The 20,000-nt window shown below is 39.5% G+C and overlaps 1 protein-coding gene and 1 long non-coding RNA gene across 8 annotated transcripts in view; one reads left to right on the plus strand and one right to left on the minus strand.

The window, feature by feature from the left end:
* The window catches only part of LOC118096428 (uncharacterized), a 59,414-nt gene extending 43,268 nt beyond the window's left edge, over positions 1–16,146 (plus strand). The window contains exons 2-4 of one of the 2 annotated variants that reach the window (XR_004693920.2): positions 7,304–7,431; positions 12,901–13,040; positions 16,025–16,146. This is a non-coding gene — a long non-coding RNA (uncharacterized LOC118096428). Of the gene's footprint in view, positions 1–6,771; positions 7,432–12,900; positions 13,041–16,024 lie in introns of those variants that run through there. The other variant, XR_009557614.1, reaches the window with a different exon arrangement.
* Positions 4,234–20,000, minus strand: part of EBF3 (EBF transcription factor 3) — a 178,158-nt gene continuing 162,391 nt past the window's right edge. For 2 of the 6 annotated variants that reach the window (XM_060274828.1, XM_035138250.2), the window contains 5 exons: positions 19,067–19,132; positions 18,022–18,199; positions 16,669–16,857; positions 16,038–16,235; positions 12,982–13,115 (listed from right to left, as the gene is read on the minus strand). In XM_060274828.1, coding sequence (XP_060130811.1) covers positions 12,982–13,115; positions 16,038–16,235; positions 16,669–16,857; positions 18,022–18,199; positions 19,067–19,132 — 765 coding nt within the window. Of the gene's footprint in view, positions 4,815–12,981; positions 13,116–16,037; positions 16,236–16,668; positions 16,858–18,021; positions 18,200–19,066; positions 19,133–20,000 lie in introns of those variants that run through there. The other 4 variants (XM_060274830.1, XM_035138255.2, XM_060274829.1 and 1 more) reach the window with 3 other exon arrangements.

Genomic DNA, 20,000 nt, shown 5'->3' on the forward strand with positions numbered 1-20,000 from the left:
GAGGAGAAAAGCGAGAACACATACTGGCAATGAAACAGAGATCTGGAGTGTTTGATTGTGGCTAAAGTGTGAGATAAGGAGGTGCAGAAAAGGTATTTGGTTCACAGGAAGGAGAGAGAGGGAGGGGGGTAAAAAGAAACTTTACACTATGCCTAGGTACTGAGAGCATTGACTTTCTGTGTTCTGTGGGTGAACAAGAGAGCATTTTACACTGGCAGCCTGTGAATGAGTGAGCTAACATACAGCAAAACTCAAGAGATTATGCTGCTGGCTGACCTTCACATGGTGATTTGACAGATGTCCCGCCAAATTTTTGAACATAGGAAGCTGCCTAGTCAGACCAGCTTCCTGGGTTATTGCTTACTTGGGCTGGCAGCGACTCTCAAGGCTTTCAGGCAGAGGCCTTCCTAGCAATTACCTGAAATCCTTTCTCCAGGATGCGAATCCACTCTTGTGTTTGTGTACTTAAATAAGCATTTGTAAAATGTTTTGCTATCATATAATTCTCTCCCCACCCCACCCCACCCCGCAAGATTTGTGCAGGGTCTGTTGAACATGGGACCAGTTTTTGTTGCTGCCTCAACCATTTGTGGTTTTTAAAACATTGTTGGAGTTGTTTTACTGTTTGATGCTTTAATTCAGTTTATTGTAAGTTGCTGTGGGTTCTCATTTGCTGAGTTAGAAAGGCTGCTCATAAACATTTTGTGTGGGGTTTTTAAAAAGCATTACCCATCTGAAGGGAGTTGCTTTGGTGATCTTTATATGCATAAGTACATTCTACTAGGGGCTGCCTTTTAGATTTGTTTGGAGGTTGCAGCTAGTGCAAAATGTACCCATGAGGATGTTGACTAGTGTGGCTGGGTGAGATAATACAATGTGGGTCCTTAAAGATCAAAAGTGGTTGTGTCTTTGCTACCAAGACAAATTCCAGGTGCTGGTTTTATATAGAAATACATGTGTCTGCGTGCACAAACACACATACACAAACGGCTTAAGACCCAGTTATTTAAAGAAATACCTCTCCCCGAAGTTTTGCCCATGATCAGAGATCCACCAGGTAGGCCACTCTGGTTATTCAATCACAAATAACCAGAACTCATGGTAGAGTCTTCCTAGTTATATCTCCTCAAACATCTCTTCAGCCCATCCTCAAAAAAACCACACGGTGGCTTATTTTCAGGGGATGTCTTTTTTTTTTATGAAGTATGGTACAGTTTAACCTACAAGGTTAAACTGCCTATCACTATGGCTTATTTTCGGGGTATGGCTTATTTTCGGAGAAACACGGTAAGTACATCATAAAAAGTAATGCAATTTTACTTTATGCCATTGTGGCTTTTGCACAAATAAGTCTTTATGCCCACCACCTGAACACATCTTTGTACACTTCCTGTTATTTATGGTTGTACTAGGGGCACTTTCAGTTGGAGCACAAACATTCCAGTCACCTGCATAAGCATCATGATGCCCACGACGCATGTGCGCACAGGAGGCTTGCGACGCGGCAAACCCCGCGAGCAAGCCGCGGAGTGAGGCAGTCTCACTCGTATCGGAGCTTAAGTCCTTGACGACCACAGCCACGTCATGCGGCGGCCGTCGGAGGTGGTCAGCCCCGCCCAGCCTGCTGCCCCCCCCCCCGCCCAGCCTGCTGCAGTCCTAACCTCACTTACTTGGAAGTAAGCCCTGCTGAATTCGACAGGTTAGGGTTGCTTAGGACATAGGATTGTGCTGTCAGTGTGATGTAGTGTGGGGGGCATGTAACAAACTTATCACAAATAGAACACAACAGCATTTTTGCTTCACCTGACATCAGGTCAAACACAGCAGTTTTCACTAGAAACAGCTCACAGAAGCTCAAATGATGAAACATCTAGTGTTGTACGTGAACATAAAAATGAACCCTTAGTTAAGCCTTGGGTTACATTCTTAACACTTTCAGAATGAAATTAACAGTCCCAGGTGTTTGTAGCTTGTGTTTTTGGCTATTTTAATAATCAGACCTGAAAAATTACCAGAAGTGAAATTCACAGACAAGAAATACTTTAATTAAATATTGTGTAAAATGAACATTTTTATACAGTTAAATATCTGAAAAATGTACAGATAAAACAATCTTATTGTAGGGTCTTTAACAGTAAAATCTACCATTTAGTGAAGTTTTCCGTTTGGAGACAATGAAGCAATGAGTGCATTGACTAATTAATCTAAAACACAAACAAATTGCGTTTATGAAGAAACTTGCAAACTTTCTTAAGATGACCTTCCTTTTTAAGATCAAAACCTTACTTATATAAAATAAAACTGAGGCAATTCAGTTTCAAAGTGACTTCTTAGGCTTTCCCACTTAGCTAACCTTATTGGCTAATTTGTGATATATTGTTTCAGTTTTCAAACCTTTTATAAACGTTTCATGAAAATGTGCATTTTTCGTATTTAAAAAATGGTCCCTCCTTTTTGCTTAGAACTTTAATTCTGCTGCAGTTTGCAAAAAAAATAAAATAAAAATGTTTTTGCAGTGCTGCATTAACAAAGCATTTAGTGCAAAGAAAGAAAGCGGGGGACCAGCTGTCTAAGGATTGGCACTAACAGGCACGATATTATTGAAGAGGTCATTCCAGTTTATAAATTACAGTCAACGCTGTAGGTCTTGCTACCAAAAGGGGGGGAAATCTGTAAATAAAACAACTTATAAAAATTGTGCACGATCCGAATTGCATACAAGCCTTTCTCTCTGTTAAACAGTGCTGGGTTACAGAATATGCAGAGTGCAGCAGAAAGCAGACACACAAAGGAGTGACACAGTTGTACACCAGGGATGCAATCAACCCAACACTGCTGTGGTCCTACAACCAGCCATTTTCATGGGGTTGGTAAAGCATTACCCCAATAGATGAGTGCAGTAAATTAGAAGGTTGTACCCCAGGTTTGTGCTTTTTTTACACCATAAATCCTCCAGATGAAGTAGCGATTAATTGTGGTGTAGGCCCATGATAAAACAGCACAAAAAGTTCTTCAGAAGTCTACTTTTAAGGCATCCAAGTAGTTAATGTGGCAAACACTTTTAAGCAAAACATCAGAAGTGGATTTTTATTTTATAAGCTTTTAGGCCTCTGGTTCCCCCCTCCCTCCCAGTAAACACAGTTCAGCTATGTGGCAAAGTCATGGGGTGGCAGCTAAAATGACTTTTTACAATCTTTTTTTTAAAGATAGAAAAAGAAAATAAGGCATGAGAGAAAACAGAGGATTTTAAAAAAACAAAACAAAAATGCTAACACAAAATAGGAGAATCTTCTTTTTCTTGTGGCTGCATCACATGCACGTATTCTACTAGTATTTATTACAGCCATGTGGCACAATTCCGTTTTAACTATACAACAAACAACTTTATTTCAAAATCATTTGTTCAGATAACTTAAAAATAATATAAAAATAAACAATGTTTTTTTCCCCTCAAAACAACAAAAAGGATGGAAAGTCCAAACAAATAACAACTTTCTGAAATACAAATGAAATGAATGAACACAAATTTATTTTAACAGAAACACATGAAGGCAGCTGTTCTTGGCTTAATGCTTTTCACAGCATCACAATACGTCAAATGACGAAAAACATACATACAAGGGGGGGAAATGATAAAAAGCAATATACAAAATTTCAAAGATAAATACAATATTTATAATCAATATGTTACAAAATAAATTCCCTTGGTAGATTGCAAGTGTTTATGTGAAAGAAAGTGTTGTAATGTATGACTATTTTATTCCTTAGCTTTATAAGGAATAAAATTTGCTGATCTAAATATTTAAGTGGATCTGAAAAAAATTCAAGACAAGTGTATAAATATTTAGCTACAACTTTGGCAAAATCACAAAAGTCTACAATTTTATAACCACATACAAAACACATTCGGGAAGAAGGATCTAGAAGTCAAAAGGACAATTTTCTGGTACAAGAAACATAGACTTCACAGTAGCCTAAGAATGCAATAGTATACAGTGCTAGCAAAAGTTGAAAAAATGTTGCAGATCACACTTGCTTAACAGGAAGCTCTAGCAGTGGAAGTATATTTTTTTAACCAACAGACAGTAGCATTTTTTTCTCTGTCAGTGTGCTTGTTGAAGGCAAGAGAATTCAATATCAAAGTTACAATTTCTAACTACAATAAGTTACAAAGTTCCATTTCCTTAAGATGAAGTTAAGCAATGATAAACCCTCCCACCCTCCCTAGCTCCCAAAATTTTCCCAAATCATATATTCATCCTTTTTTCCAGTTTTGATGGCTCATACCTCCTTGGCCCCCTTTTTTCACCACAAAAAAATATTTCACATTATAGAGATACACAACCATTGTGAATCTAGTTATGAGTACAGAAAAATGTTTTGGAGGCGTTTTTCATCAGTGTTTCATGATAATCAAAATGGTGCATCCACAAAGTTTTTCCCGACACATAGCAAGTACTAGACATAGCCAAGACGTAATCAGAAACTTTATACAAAATAGGCGTCGCTTTTTCCTTATTCTTCAGGATCAAGAAATGTGAAAATAAGAGAGAAGTTCAGTTAATAAAATGGAATCGTTCATGAAGAAGTTGATTGTTTGCATGTTGATTCTTAGTAGTTTAAATAAAATCTTTAAACAAAGTTTTTTTTGTAGCATTTCAATGTTTTGCTGATTGTATTTTGAAGATACTGTTTCCATCAGCATGTCTTATGTACTAAACTTGTCCCCTAAAAAGCTCATCTTCTGAAGCTTGGTGCTACGGTAGGTAAACAAAAATGAATTTACATTGGCGGGACTACAAGCCCAGACATAGCTGAAAGAAAGAGAAAAAGAACTATTAAATATGTGCAAAAGCATTATTAGAACTTGCAAAGAAGAAGAAAAAAAATCCCACCATGCACAAATATTTCCCAGAAGTACCAACTTCCACAAAACGTTTAGGGACATCTACCAAACCTATTTCACATAATATATGGGCTGTGATCCAGAGGACTGTGGCATGGGAGAATACAGCTCCTGCCATTTTGCAGGCAGATATGTATGTTCTTGCCAAAGTTGTATGCTAGATTAGTGGTGTGAAACATTTCCACAGGTGAAACAGATCCTCTGCATGCAAGAGTATTGCACAAGGAAATGAGCTGTGATGCATACAGAAGTTGATTACTGCATGTAGATCATCATCTCTGGATCACTGTGTGTGTGTGTGTGTGTGTGTGTGTGTGTGTGTGTGTGTGTGTGTTAAAATCTGGGTGGACTGCTGATGGACATTTTCAACATTTAATATTACAACATAGTTTGCATGCACTAGCTGCCAGACTGTTTTTGTCATCTGTTACTAGTATATAGGGCTATCCAATGAGGGAAGGGGTTTTGTTTTCCCCACTCAAACATTTTAAATTATTTTTAAAATAGCACTTTCCTACCAGAGCATTCTGTAAAGACTTCACTTTTAAAATGAAAAGGATTCTGACATTTTTTTGTGCAAAGCATCCTGCCTCCCACATGTGTGATATTTCTCTTAGCGTTTTGTTAATGGCAAACAGTGGCCCAGACTCCCTGGAGACTGCCTATGTTGACAGCTGAGAAACAACATGGTCACTTTTGGTAATGTCAGACAAGGCCAGCTCACTCACCAATCAAGGACCAGACACTTCTCAAGTTCCCTAAATGAAAATCTGACTAACCTTAGCTTTTTCTCTTTTTCCAAGCACTCAAGCCTAAGTGGAAAGCCTCAATTTTGACATTCTGTTAATTGTACTTTATCCTAATAGTATGCTGACTTTAATAAGTCAATGACTTTCTGAGATCAAAGTCAAGTATAGTACACCTGCTTTGGAATCTGTCAAAGCACTATAAAAAAGACATGAGATTAAAATCTTCCACTTGCTAGCTCAATTTGTTTCTTAAAAAATGCTTAGCACCCAATCCCTTGTAAATCTGTGATGCGCCACACAAAGCTCAGGATCAAGGTACCCAATAGTGATGCAAAGAGATCTGAGTCTCTTTGTTCTGGCACTGGGAACTGGCACCAGCCCCTGAATTGAGGTTAGTAGCCACTACTGTTGCTGCTTCAGCACTGGGAGAATGCTAGGCAGAGCACGTAGGAGAGACATTTGGTGGCCCCCCTGTGCCTCGTCCATGAATGGGCCAGTAGACCCTAATGCATGTGTCAGCAAAGACCTGTGACAGGGATTTTCTCTGGATTTTAAAGGTGATCAGGGCACACTTTCCTAATAGTGGACGCTGTGGTAGCTGTGCCACACATATGGTATAGCAAGGGAAAGGACTGGGCTTGTTAAACAGGGAGAAGCTAAATTTTGTCATTATGTTCTAGTTATCTCCTTGGCAGGAGTATAATTTGGACTGTTTTAACCTTACGGTGTTTAAATTTTGTCGTGATCATTCTCATTAATTTATGTACAAGAAACATTAATACATTTTTGATGTAGTGATGCGAACTTCAATTTCCCAGTTCATTAATCTCAAAAAATATCAATTTATCTCAGATTTGCTGTTGCGGGTTTTCCTGAAAGCTGGTTGTATGTATATATGTCTTATGTAATACATTCTCTTTGTCTGGCCACCCATGTACTTAAAGGAGAAGCGTAAAAGACCTGAGCTGTGTGAAGTTTTGTTCAGTGCAATTTGAGACCAGCTGCACAGTTACATCCAATATTTCTCAAACTGCTGAAAAATATGAGAATCCACCCCACCCACCCACCCCAAAAAAGATTTTTATCTTCTTCTTTTTTTAAGGAAAGCGTTTTGTAACACAGTGGCGGCCAATATTTTTGGCAAATGTGCCACAAGTCCAAGTCCAAGGGATGGGATAACGCTGTACTGCTGTCTTATCCAATCTGCTGTGCTGCATATGTTACAGGTTGCAATTCCCATCATTCCTGACCACTGTCTATGCCATCTGGGGATGATGGGACATGTAGACCAAAACATCTGGAGGACGCTTGGCTGGGGAAATGTGCTGTAATAGCATATTCAAGCTCTTGTTTGTCAGGGATATATATATGCCTTGAGTCTACTGAGTCATGAAGCAAAAAGGAGGAGCGTAATTTAGGAAAGGGCAGGTAGGAATGGAGAGAGGCTTCTCCTCTTGCCCCGGAGTGCCACAGACACATGCTGCCTATTTCACTAGCAGCCCCTGTGCAGTTGATTGACCATGTTGTATTATATGCATGCCAATGTGTCACAAAGGGTTGACTCAGTAACCCTTGTACATGCCTGATCTCACTAACTAAAATTCAGGTTCATGGGAGTAGTGGTGCTCATGGATTCCTTTCCCCACAGAACAGATGGAACGATGAGGATGAGTTGAATGTCTGTGTTGAGCAGTAGCTCCATGAATTCTGCTGTTGTACCTATGGACCTTTGGCTTAGGGGAAGAACAGCATGCAAGGCAGCCTTCACCCTATGCGGTAAGTCTTGTTTTCTCACACAGTTAGCAGCTTGCTTGTAAAATACTGGCCGATTATTTTTTTCTAGGAAAAAACGAAGCTGAGGTTGGGGGGGGGGAGTGGAGTCTGCCACTGAAAAGTAACTTTTCTGTAGTTTTTCCACATTGAATACTGCCAGCCTTAGATGTAACTTACGAGGTTAGGCAAATCCTGTACATGAAAGTTTTGAGCATGCCTTTGTTTACATGGAAAGATTAGTCACAGGCTTGCAGATGGAGCCTAACAACCAGACTCTCTTCCATTTCGACCCCTATGTGCCACTGCTTGGATTGCAGCCAGTTCTTGCCAGCTGTGAATTCCCCCAATATGGCAGCGTTCCAGTATATTTAGCTCCTGCACAATGCTGCCATCAGGGCTGGGAGAAACAATGCCAAATGATGGGGGCACAGTGATGTGCTGCTCACAGTTTTCGGCCAGTAAATGTTCCCTTGTGGTAACTGCAGCTCATTGGCAAGGGATGGAGCAGAGCCTTGGCTATCTGCTGTAGCAGCAAGCTCTCTCTGCCATTAATTGACAGCAATAAATACTAATAACACTATTAACATTTGGTAGCAAGTATTCGGTTAAATTAGGGCCAACAGTGGTGAATGCAACATTCAGCCAATTTTCACCTTCCTGTATTGCCAGTGAAATAGCTGCACAGAAGAGGAAACATGGTTCCAATAGTCTCCATGGCCCATTTTTAAAAAAATGTCTATAAAATGCAGTTTAGGGTTCAGTTTAGTTGGGTATTCCTAAAGAGGCTGATGCCCTTCCTCACCATACTTCTGGAAACTTTATTTTCTCCTGAAAAAATACAGATATTATGCTCTCCAAAATATACAGTCTTGCAAACAGGGCATAAACTCAAAGACACTATTACCAATGCCATCAAACACACAAGCTGATTGCTGTTTTCGGTGTACTAGTAACAAGCCAATTTGGGCGACTAGAGTTTTTGACTGGGTAAACCTGGCTCAAATGCCTGTAGAGGGAAGGCTGCTAGATTAACTTGGACCAGGGACTCTTTCTTAGCCTAACCTACCTCACAGGGTTGTTATTAAAAAAACTGAGAAAAGCAACACCCTGGGGAATACAAACAAAGCAGATATGCAGGGAAACCATTGGTGCCTGCTAAAGCGTAACAGCCTTCAGTGCACACACACAGCTACATATATTTCCTCTCATTCATACATACAATCCCACATGCTCATGCATATCTCTTGCTCCTGTTGCATATAAACCTATAAAACCCTTGTCCTTATTAACATATGCAAACAAATGCATACTCTAATCATCTTTCTGAAAACTGAGCAAAGTTGACATGAGGAGACCGCAAAGCATAGGTTTCTTCCAGATGCACCAAAACTCCTGATGCTACATATTCAGTGCTGTTCATACCACATCATCTTTTCTTTTTTATTGGGTTTCTGAACAGGGACCCTTCACTCTTTCAGCATCTGCCCACACCACACTGAACCTTCATTGGCTTGCTCACAATCCTTAGATAGTGCAAACCATGGCCCGTAAATCTGACACTATCAAGGCCCCCCTTCTGCCTGTGTCTAGGGTAGAAGGCATTCACCACAGGAATACTAGTTACATATAAGCCACAGGTTAGCTACATTTGGTCTAAACTCTGAGCTTATTCATATCTTGATATGACTTAACCCCATTTATTTATAGAGCTACTGTCAAATGTATGAGCCTTTGATCACCATCAGAGACAACATTATTTAGATACAGGTATTTCATTTTTATACTGAACCAAAATACTTATTTTTAATCTGCAAAAAATATATATTTAGAAATCAACCCAAATTTAATAATGTGAAATGTATTTTAAAGGTATGTGGTGAAATATGATTCCCACAAGTTTAGTTTCTGATTGTCGCGGAAATAGTCTTTTTTCAAAGTATTTGTCTGCAATACTCTTTCATATTTTTCACTATTGATAAAGCAAGTAAAGTAATTTAGTCTTAGGCATGGTAGAACTAATAGCACAACACTTGGGAAAAATAGTATGCTGCTTGCTTATGTTCAGGAAATATACTGAGTGAAATGTAACGGTGACAAACTATGATGTGGACTTTCATGTTATACTGCAAGGAAGAGCAAATGAAAAAAAAGATGTTGTTTGGTCTGAAAAAGCAGAGGAGATTTACGCAGTTCATGCTGTTTTGTTTATTTTGGCAAAGAGAATGACTCGAGCTACCCCAGTCATGCAATCTGCAATTCGCATGCTCACTTGGAAGGTGAATTAACAATTGTGCCCTCAGTGTGCTCCCAAGTGGCAAACTAGATAGAGGCACATACTTATGCAAACTCTTCTAGCTTAAAAGTTTTTGTGGCTACAAAAGGGAGAACCCAAGCTAATTGTGTAGTCAGTCATTCAAATGCTGCTTTATATTAGCACTTGGGTTAATATAGTGGCAGTGAATATATAGTTTGAAAGAGAGGACCAGTGTTGGTTGCTGTCATATCAGCTTCTCTCTGCCACTTGCCTTCAGACTTGCACAGTGGACCATTGCCACCACAATCTGGTTTTCTATTTCCAGAAGAAGTGGAAGCAATGCCAGGGAATTGGTCCCTGAAATCATTTTCTTGTTGAAGAGTTGGAAGGCACAGGGATCATTCTCTGAGCTCCTGGGTTCCAAGTGTCAGTGGAATAATGTGAGAGGAGATGGGCAGGTGATAGGATTATATTGTGAGTGACCACACCTTTGGTAATTGTCTGCAAGGCTGATTTGTGCATTAGACAAGCCAATAAATGCCACTGTGTGTGACTCATCTACACATGATTAAGACCTGGTTAATAGTGTCCATTATGGACATTTCCAACTAGAGCTTCTCGCACTCAGGTCTCCCTGGTCTACAGCATCGGTACCCTGCACGGTATTTGTAGATCAACATAGGTATTCGTTTTGTGCATGCAGGATGGAAGGAGTGCAATAAAGACTATCTGGTTTCTTAGCGGGAAGGAAATGGAACCAAATATCTTAAATCCATAGTCTTGCTGGCTTAATATCCCAACTGTGTTCTTTTATTGTAGTTATTGGGAGTTTGGAACAGTGGTCATTAGCATTGCTGAGGAAGCAGAATTCCCAGCATGGGAGGATTATCTTATTCCCTCCATTATTCCTGTGCCCTAACCCTACTGTATTGAGCACAGGAGAGATGCCATAGCAGAAGCACCATACCTGAGGCGATAATTTGCTTTGCTCATTTAATTTTTAAGGTGATATTAAAGAAGCAGCAAATGTGCTGCCCTGTTCTGTCTCTGCATGGGGGCCCACAGAAGACAAGGCAGCCCCTTAGGAGAGAGCAGGCTAGCCATAATCTGTTCAGGTCGGGGTCACAGAACCATGGATAGCTCTAAATTAGTCATTGCTCTGACAAGATCTGGAGCACAGCTAAAACCTTCCACCCCTCTTTACTCAGTCTGCCCTTCTCAGATTCTGACCACTTCCTGAGGAATGGAGATATACTTAAAGCGGTAGTCTTCTGGCCTGGAGCCTAGCACTCGGTTGCTTCTCAGTCAGCTCCCACCTTATTCACTGTAGACACTGATAAGCAGGGCATTGTGAATGTGAGCCCCCCTGGTGTAAAGAGTACTGGCTTCTCTAGGGATATTATCTCAGGAGGTTCCACTCCAGAGATCTTTGGTTCAGTGGGATACTAGCTGACAGGTTCTAGCTCAGGCTTAGGTTGGTGTCTAGGTCCAGCATATTTGAAAATTATGCTGCCAGTCCTCTTGACCTGGCAGGCTCCTCTGTGTCAAGCCACTGCTTATGGTTGGGATAATGACACAAACTAAAGTTTGCTAATCATTCCTAAAATGCCAATGTTTGCTTCAACTGAAATTTGCTTAGCATATGATAGCTGTATTTGCACATAATGACAAAAATAAAATGCAGTGTTCAGGCTTCAAGCACAGCTATGATTGGGCCAGAACATACATAACCAAACTAGTTTTTTAATGCGAATGTGCAGCATGCTGGTACAAAATGCTGAAAAGTTATTGCTCCACTCCTCCCATGCTCTTGCCATGCAGCTGAGAAACAAGCTAGGATTTCGCTTGTTGTGATATCAAAACCTGGACTCATGTTTTGTTCCATCAAACAGTAAGCTAAGAACAACTCTTGCTTACCACTCGTGGTTTATTTGTAGAGAAACAAACCATGAGCCTGGGTCTGGACATTGTGACAGCCAGACTCTGGATTGTTTCCTGGTGTAGCAGAAGTAGGGAAAAGCAGAGCAATAACTTTTCAACAGCATGCACCAACACATGGAATATTCACATTAAATCACAACTGATTTTTAACTATGTTTTAGTGTAACACATAAACCAGGCCACCACCGTTAGCGTTTCCTGGTTCAAACTAGGAACCATAGTTTATTGAAATAGAATGTGAAAGCTTCTCATCCCCTCCTCGTGGCCACGAGGAGGAGCAGGGAAGGGCAAGAAAATGAGGCTGTCATGTGTAGAATCATAAAATATGGTTTAGCATTATGTGCAGGTCATTTAATTGGAAATATAAAGTATCAAATACCCAATAAGTCTGCCTTTTTTCTTTACTTATTTACACTTTTGCCAAACTATATAATTAAAAACAACCACACAATTTAAGCACTTAGGTAGGTGGAAACAAGTTTGGATATTCACCAAGGGCCACCAAAAGAAAGCATTATGGGCCTCCACATCATTACAGTCCCAAACAGAGTAAAATGGAGGTTGAACCTACCAAGTATACATTTGGGGCCCATAAGGGAAAATCCTATTTTCTTTTTTCAAGATGCCCTGTTCACTGTGTTTCTTTCACACACCCAGGCAAATCATGTCCTTGGTTTACTATCATATAAATTGAAGGTCTGTCCCTGAAGCTACTCTCAAGAGAAATGTTAAAGGTGGAGTTATCAAAGTAACTAAATGGTTTAGGAGCAAAAGTTTCACACATGCTGCTTTAGCACATTGTTTAAAATACCATCCCACCTACCTCTTTCCCCCCTTTCCCCCCCTTCCTCATAATGTCTCAACAAGTAAAAAATTGATGTGTAAAAATGATGCATGAAAAAAATGAGACATTGCACTACCTTTGTAACCTAAGAAAATCTTTAATAAAAATAATTATAAAAAAATAAAAAAATAAAATAAAAATAACTTCACCCCTGGTTTGTCGGTAATAATAGAAGCTACCTATGGATGTGTAGGTTACAATGAATGCATTTTGTTTATTTCTAAAATTTATACACCTGCTATTCCAGCCTGTGGTGTACAGATCTAAAATAACTTCATACAGCTTAATACAACAAAATCCAAACCTAATAATGGGAGAATGCTACCTTGCATTTACATTGAAAATGCCCATATACCTCACTAGAAAGAGAAGTGTAGGTCAGTCCTTCTCTCTGGTGAGATATGTTTTTGATGCAATCTTCGTTTTCATGTAGGGCTGCTCAGTACTGGACAGCATGGTGGGGGTGGCGGAGCTTACCTGAGCTCCAGTCAGTTGCGTTGATGCAAATGTACTGTCAAGGACCCTGGATTTCACCATACCAAGCGTCCCACTGCATTTTCCCTCTAGCTTCTGGTAAGTAGTAGTAACATGACTGACCAAAGGTCAGATGAGCATCCCCTTCCCCACCATGCGAGAGATTTTTACGATCTAAAGAGAAACCAGAGTATGCCATCTGCAACTGGGACTGCTTTTTAAGGAAATACTTCCCGTAAAAATACCAAGGTGGTACCTGTGTGGTTGCCTCATTCTGCATGCTTATAAGCGGTTTTTATTCCCCACCCCACCCCAAAAAGCCCACCCTCTGACCCAATGAGTACAGGAAATTTGCTCTTCAAAATTCTAGGAAGTTGTTTTGTTGCCCTAGTGGCAGCATTCGATGTATGTATGCATTTAAAAGTACTGTTGGTAATATATCCTTACATCATTAGAACTGGCCCAAACTATGCATTCTTCTACAGAAAAACAATTCGCTGTGCATAAGGTGCAATGAAGTTTTATAATATCAGTGGTAAGGAAAATCTGAGGAGAGTCTGTGAATTTGAGGTAACTCTTGGGAACAGACAATTTATACTGAGGCAGTCAAGAGATATTTATTGGAAGAAGGTTTACATATTCAGTAAACTGTATTCATAATTACCTCTCACATTTCCTGAGATCAGTGGTAGATCTTGGAGGAGGAGGCCTTTAAAGGATTCCTAAATTGGTTTGGGGTTTTAAAACTACAGCCAGGAGGGAGGAAGAAAGGTCTGAGGCACTGGTAAATTTCCAGAGACTCCTGCATAGAACAATGGGAGAAAGGAGGGATTTAGGGTCTTTCTCCCATGATGCCACAGAAAGGGGGAGGAGAGGAAGTGACTTGACATATTTCCAGTAAGTGGGAGGGGAGGAGCTGAAAGAGTGGGAGTGATAGAAGTTAAAGAATGCAAGGGATGGTGGAGAGAATGAAGGGAGAACCTGGTATGTCTTCCATCAACTCAGATTCTACAATCCGCTATCCCAAGTGTACCTCTCAATTCAAATGTAAAATTGGGAGTGTGATTATTTCCTCACAAGTGGAAGCAAAAGCTCTGCTCAGGAAACATAAATTGGGATGAAAGAAATACCCCTTTGCTAAACTTTAATTCAGGCATCCCCAAACTGCAGCCCTCCAGATGTTTTGGCCTACAACTCCCATGATCCCTAGCTAACATATTGCCAGTGGTCAGGGAAGATGGGGATTGTAGTCCAAAACATCTGGAGGGCCGAAGTTTGGGGGTGCCTGTGTTAATGGAAATGGCTGCAGATTTCTAACCTTCATTTTGCACCGTTTTCATTTTTAAACAAAATTTACGAACCCTAAACTTTGATGGCTTTGCACCTTACATTTGTTACTAAAGTTTTTGTTCCATTTTTAAATTAACTAGCTTCATCAAATGCATATTTATTTCAGGAGAAGAAACAATTCTATTCGGAGACTCCTGTTGAAGTAATTAGCGAGTAAACAAGCAAACAAAGTTTGCTGGGGTTATTCATATGTGTTTAGATGCTGGGGTTATTCATATGTGTTTAGATGCTGATAAGGACCAGAGATTTCAAAACTGAAAGCTCTCGACACTTGCTAATGCTTTAATGACCTGATCAGAGGCAAACAAGGAGTTGTCTTTGGCCCACTCTGACAGACAGGTGCTTTTAGGCAGCAATCCTATCCAGCCTTTTCACCAAAGACTCTGTAAGTACAAACGTACCCACATTTCTTTGTGATCCTTAGGATCTTTTCAGTATTGCAGATTATATTCCTGATTTTTAAAATCTTAAAATAGAATACAAAAATGTTTTGAGTTCAAACATTAGAAAAATAGGGTAGCAAACAGACCAGTTAGTTGGTCTGGACAGCTTGTATATTTCCATCACTGGATATTTTACAGGTAATTGAGAAAAAAAATCCCTAAGGGGTAGCATCTTTATTGGCATATATTAGATTGATCTTCTCAAGTCGTTTTCCAGTCCTTCCAATGATATTTATACAGCTAAAGGTATACTCAGTGCTAATGTTGAAATATATGATGATGATATTCGCTTTGGAAGACAAAGAGCCTAAAATGTAAATGTATGCCTTTGTGATCCAGGACTTTTTATTCTTTCCTGATACTCAGAAAGTGAATGGCTGCTGCAGTGTAAATAAATCAATACTACTTGTGCTCCGCTCCACCCAGGCTGTGCCATGTTAAGTGCTCAGAGCATGTTTTTTGGTGTCCGTTAAGAGTTACAGTTCAGGCTGGCTCAGTTGAGGCAGGTTTTGGTCCTGGTTGAAAAATGTATGGCAGTGATACACATGCAAAGCAGTCTCTTTAATAAGAGACTTTGCAGTTGTTTTGGCTCCCTCTATAAATTTTCACACTTAGTATTAATGACTGCAAGTGGCTATGTAAATTCTACAACCTATTTTATAGTTATTTGTCCTGATTTTCCTCTTTTTATGGACAGTTTAGCTGGGGTAAGTTCCAACAAGAGCACAAAAACCTCATTAGGAATCTTGAGGGTGAACAAAAGCTACGTTTGGAACAACAGCTTCAAACGTCTGTAAGGTTCTTCAAGTTTCAAATAGTGACACAAGTAGGAGAAACAGCACATCTTGAAATGCTGCCGATTAAAATGTGTCTATCAAAAATGCATGCGGTATAAAGAAGAAAAGGGAACACATCTGATCTGTGAGAGACATTCAGGGTTGTGTGTTTATTTTAAAAATTAATGCACGAAACCTTAAGGGGAAATGCTGGAAAAAACAGCTAGTATTTCTTCTAATGCAGAGCTTAAAGTTTAACCACTGTATGGTAAAATGGTTGGCTATGTTTTGTGCTACTGTATTTAATACCAAGGTCTTGCCCCTGCAATGCAAAGCCATTTAAAAAATAAGCACCTCGTTTTTGAAGTCTGGGGTGTTTTTTTTTGTCTTTTAATATTTGCCAGTGATAAAAATACTTCTTTTTTTCCCTTTTAGAGCTAAAAATGTTAATGTTAAGTTCTAGTGTTTTGTTTTTAAAAATAATAATCTGCAATTACACAAAAAAATGATACAGAGATCCAGCTCACCTTGAAGTCCATTTCCATTTGCACTGGTGCAAGATGGTGGAGGAGAAGCTTGGGGCCTGACAACAGGAGCAAAGGCGCTCTTTTGTTTCACTGCAGAGATGACATTGGCAGGTGAGAATGAGAAAATGCCGTGTGTACTGCTACAGTTTGAAGGGAGGGTGACCGAAGAGGCTGCCATGGTAGGGCTTGACGGCACTACTGCAATAAAGCAAAAATAATCAGGACTCATATTGTGGATTTTATGGCAAACATGGAGGGGAGGGGAAAAAAGAGATTGATAGGGCCTTGTCTCTCTTATAATAGCAGGGGGGAAATTATATATGAAAAAATAAAAAGCTTTGGCTTGCCACACTCTGGATAACAGGCAAACTCTTTTGTGTTGGACTTTGGTTGCAGATTTTGTAGTCCAATCTAGTTCTTTTTTTCTTTTCTCTTTTAACCAAAATTATTGTTTGGCATATACCAATATATTTGCCATGGTTTTTTTAATTGGTTTTTTTTTAATGTCCAGCCTCCAGAGTCACCCCTCCTTTTATCCAGTAGCTCACATTGTAGAAAAATCAAAATAAAGTAATTTTTTTTGTAACTAATAAAGAATCTATGTAACGGCGTACCAGAAAAAGACACTTACTGCCATAAGGGGAGTTAGCTGAAGAGCCATTAAGAAATCCAGGGGAACCAGGTACACCAAGATTGGGCATGCCAGCATTGCCATATCCATTCATGCTATTGCTGACTGTGTTGTAATTGGACTGCTGAGGAGTACTGCTCGGAACATATCCTCGCGGGGAAACACTGCTTGTGTTGCGACTGTAACCTACTGTGTTAGGTGGAGAGAGAGAGAGAGAAAAACCCATCCCAAGAAAATTGTTATTATTTAGGGGGGAGGTGAAGGGTTTCCCTTCCGCATCATACATTACACACTTTTAATTGATTGCACAGCTTTGGTCTAAGTTGTCTGCTACTGCCCTATCATCTCTTTACAGTTCAAGATAACCTTATCACGCCAACCCTACTTAAATCATCGAGGATCATTCTGTGTTGCCTCTGCTCCTGGCAGAGACAGCCAACAAAAAGCTTCCTTCGATCCAATTGTGTCAACTTCCGTCACATTTGTCTTTAGTGGTAATTATCAGAAGGCTTGGTTGCTGGTTTGTACCAACATGCTGAACGAACTTTCAGCCTTTCCAAGACTTCAAATGCCAAAATTGGCAGAAACAGGAGGGGAAGGGCTAAAAATAGAAAGGAAAGACCTGTTTGCTGCAAAAAGCTGCTTTAAAAAAAAAAATCTTCATTTTTACAACTGATATTTTTACACACTAAATATAAGAAAGTGCTCCCAGTGGAGTGCCCATGCTTCAGTGAAAACCATCCTGGATTTATTTATATCAATATGACACAAGTAAGTTCAACAGACACACATAATTTGGAGAGTAGGAAGAATTTAGTGGCCCTGATCCAAGAATATTACACTGTAATCCTATTCATGCTTACACAAAAGTTAAGTCTCACTGCGTTCAACTGGACTTGCTCCCTTATTAAGCATGTTTAGAATTGTGGCATCAGACAGAACATGCTTGCTCTGTTGATCTCTGCAAGATTTAGGCACAACTATCTTTCGCTATATATTAGAGGTTAATGTGTTTCTAATTAAGCAGTTATGTTATAAGCAATAATATACATTATCGTGTTTCATAATAATAATACTTATGGCTTTCTCCCAAGTAAATGGCTATAGGATTACAGCCCCGAGTAGACATGTAGAAAATTGCACTGTTAATTGTTACAAGCTTTTTGTATTTTATTCAATATTTTCAATAAAGATTCTGTATCGTAAAGCAAAAAATAAACTGCAGTGCATATAACTGGCACACCTCTGGTTAACTGATTGCATGAATCCTACTGAAGGAAGAAGGTGGAACATACTGATCAATGTCAAGAATATCCAAAACTTTGGATACATAATTATTAAAATTTCACATACCTTGGTCATTAGCTTGTGATGTTTCTGAAACATTAACTGCTAGCTGGCTGCTAAATGAATTTACTCCCATCATGCCAGTATGACCTGGGGTGTTGCCAAGTGTTGGAATCTGATTGTGATTGCGTGGCACACTGTATAATGCTTCTGCAATATCTGCTGCTCGTTTCAGAATTATTTCCTGCAAAATAGTAAAAGAATGAACTTCAAGTAAGTAATACAGTGTGCTTGTTTCACCACATCCTCTAATCTTGTGGTGCAGGTTAATCTAAGATTATAGTAGGCATCGATGTATGCCAGTGTTCTTGATAAAAGTTTACAGCCTCTTTCATTTGGCAAATTGCTGTACGTATTCCTGCAAACCTTACCAGTAGTAACTCTAAACAGATAAATAGTACAAATATCCCATCTAGCATTTCTGCTAGTGTGGCATTTAAAGAAGAAAAGGGTACTTTACTTGGAAAATGCAGCAAAATTATTTCCAGTGGTTTGCAACACAATACACATTTATTTGCCGCGTAGTAAATTTAGCTAGCGATTTCCATTAGCCACCAATATATCGGACCACGTTTAAGCTTAAGCATTTGGCGCATACAGTGGTACCTCTAGTTACGAACTTAATTCGTTCCAGAGGTCTGTTCTTAACCTGAAACTGTTCTTAACTAGAGGCGTGCTTTCGCTAATGGGGCCTCTTGCTGCCGCTGCGCCGCCGGCACACAATTTCCGTTCTCATCCTGGGGCAAAGTTCTCAACTCGAGGTAACTCTTCCAGGTTAGCGGAGTTTGTAACCTGTGGCGTTTATAACTCAAGGTACCACTGTATTCTTAATTACCACTTGTGATAGGAAAATGGGTTTGGGAAAGAAAATGGTAAATGAATCTCAATTCTCATTAAGATACTGCTTCATATCACCACCCTTAAGGTAGCTGGAAAAACTATGAGGTCCACTGGAAGAACACATCAATGTTTTGCCAGGTTTGCAAGGGCAGCTGCCCATTTGCTACATTGTGTGCATGTGACTGGATATGCACATGAGAGGAGGACCCACCTGGTTGTTGTGGGGCATGCCATACAGGGCTTCAACAAGGTCGGCTGCTCTTTTAAGTAATACTTCCTACAAATTAAAAACAACAACAGTAAATTGCTTTTCACTTAACACTAAAATAGTTCATCAGAACAAAGGCAATGGAAAAGTAAACATACCCCAACACCAAAAATATGCTGTGGCATCGGTCCTTACCGAATACCTGATAACTGGGCAGAGCATAATAGCCTGATGCCATTGTTATATTTAGTTGGAGGTATTACAAAGATAGGAAAGTGTTTTGTTTTGGAAGAAAACAGTGTATGTGGTTTAAAGTCAAAGTTAGATATGAGCCTAAAAATAATAATTCATTTTATATCCAGCTGTTCAATTATGACTGACTAGAAAAGGTGTTTGCTGCTGTAGCATGTAGCTCTAGTGTTGAATTAGTGAAATCAGTGCTTGAGGTTTAATGATGTAGTCTTATGGGTATTAAACAAACAAACACATGGTAGAGATATGAAAGGCACAGGCATCACATTTGGCTGTTAATTCCTAGCACTTTAGTGGTGAAGAACAATAAGTAATTTTCCATATCTTAATTAAACTGGCAGAGTCCTTAAAGACAACATCTCACCCCTAATTCATGCCCCAAATTTGCAAGTGAGTTCAATGCTTATTCCTCTTTATTTTGAACAATAAAGTGAATTAACTTGGGTTAATCTAGTTCTTTCATAATGACATTAAGAAATTTTTCAATTAACCTCTTTGACTGCATGTTGTAAAGGACTTCATAAATGACTTCACATTCAGAGAGTGTTGAGTACTTGTGCCTGGGGGCATGGATGCACTGAATTTTGTCTTATCCCTGTCTGCATGCCTACCTCCAGTTTTACGATTGGAGAGGATTAATCCATAGTTTAGTTAATTTTAAATACAAATGGCCTTAAATCTAATT

Source organism: Zootoca vivipara, chromosome 5, assembly GCF_963506605.1.
Source record: "Zootoca vivipara chromosome 5, rZooViv1.1, whole genome shotgun sequence".
NCBI classification, from domain to species: domain Eukaryota; kingdom Metazoa; phylum Chordata; class Lepidosauria; order Squamata; family Lacertidae; genus Zootoca; species Zootoca vivipara.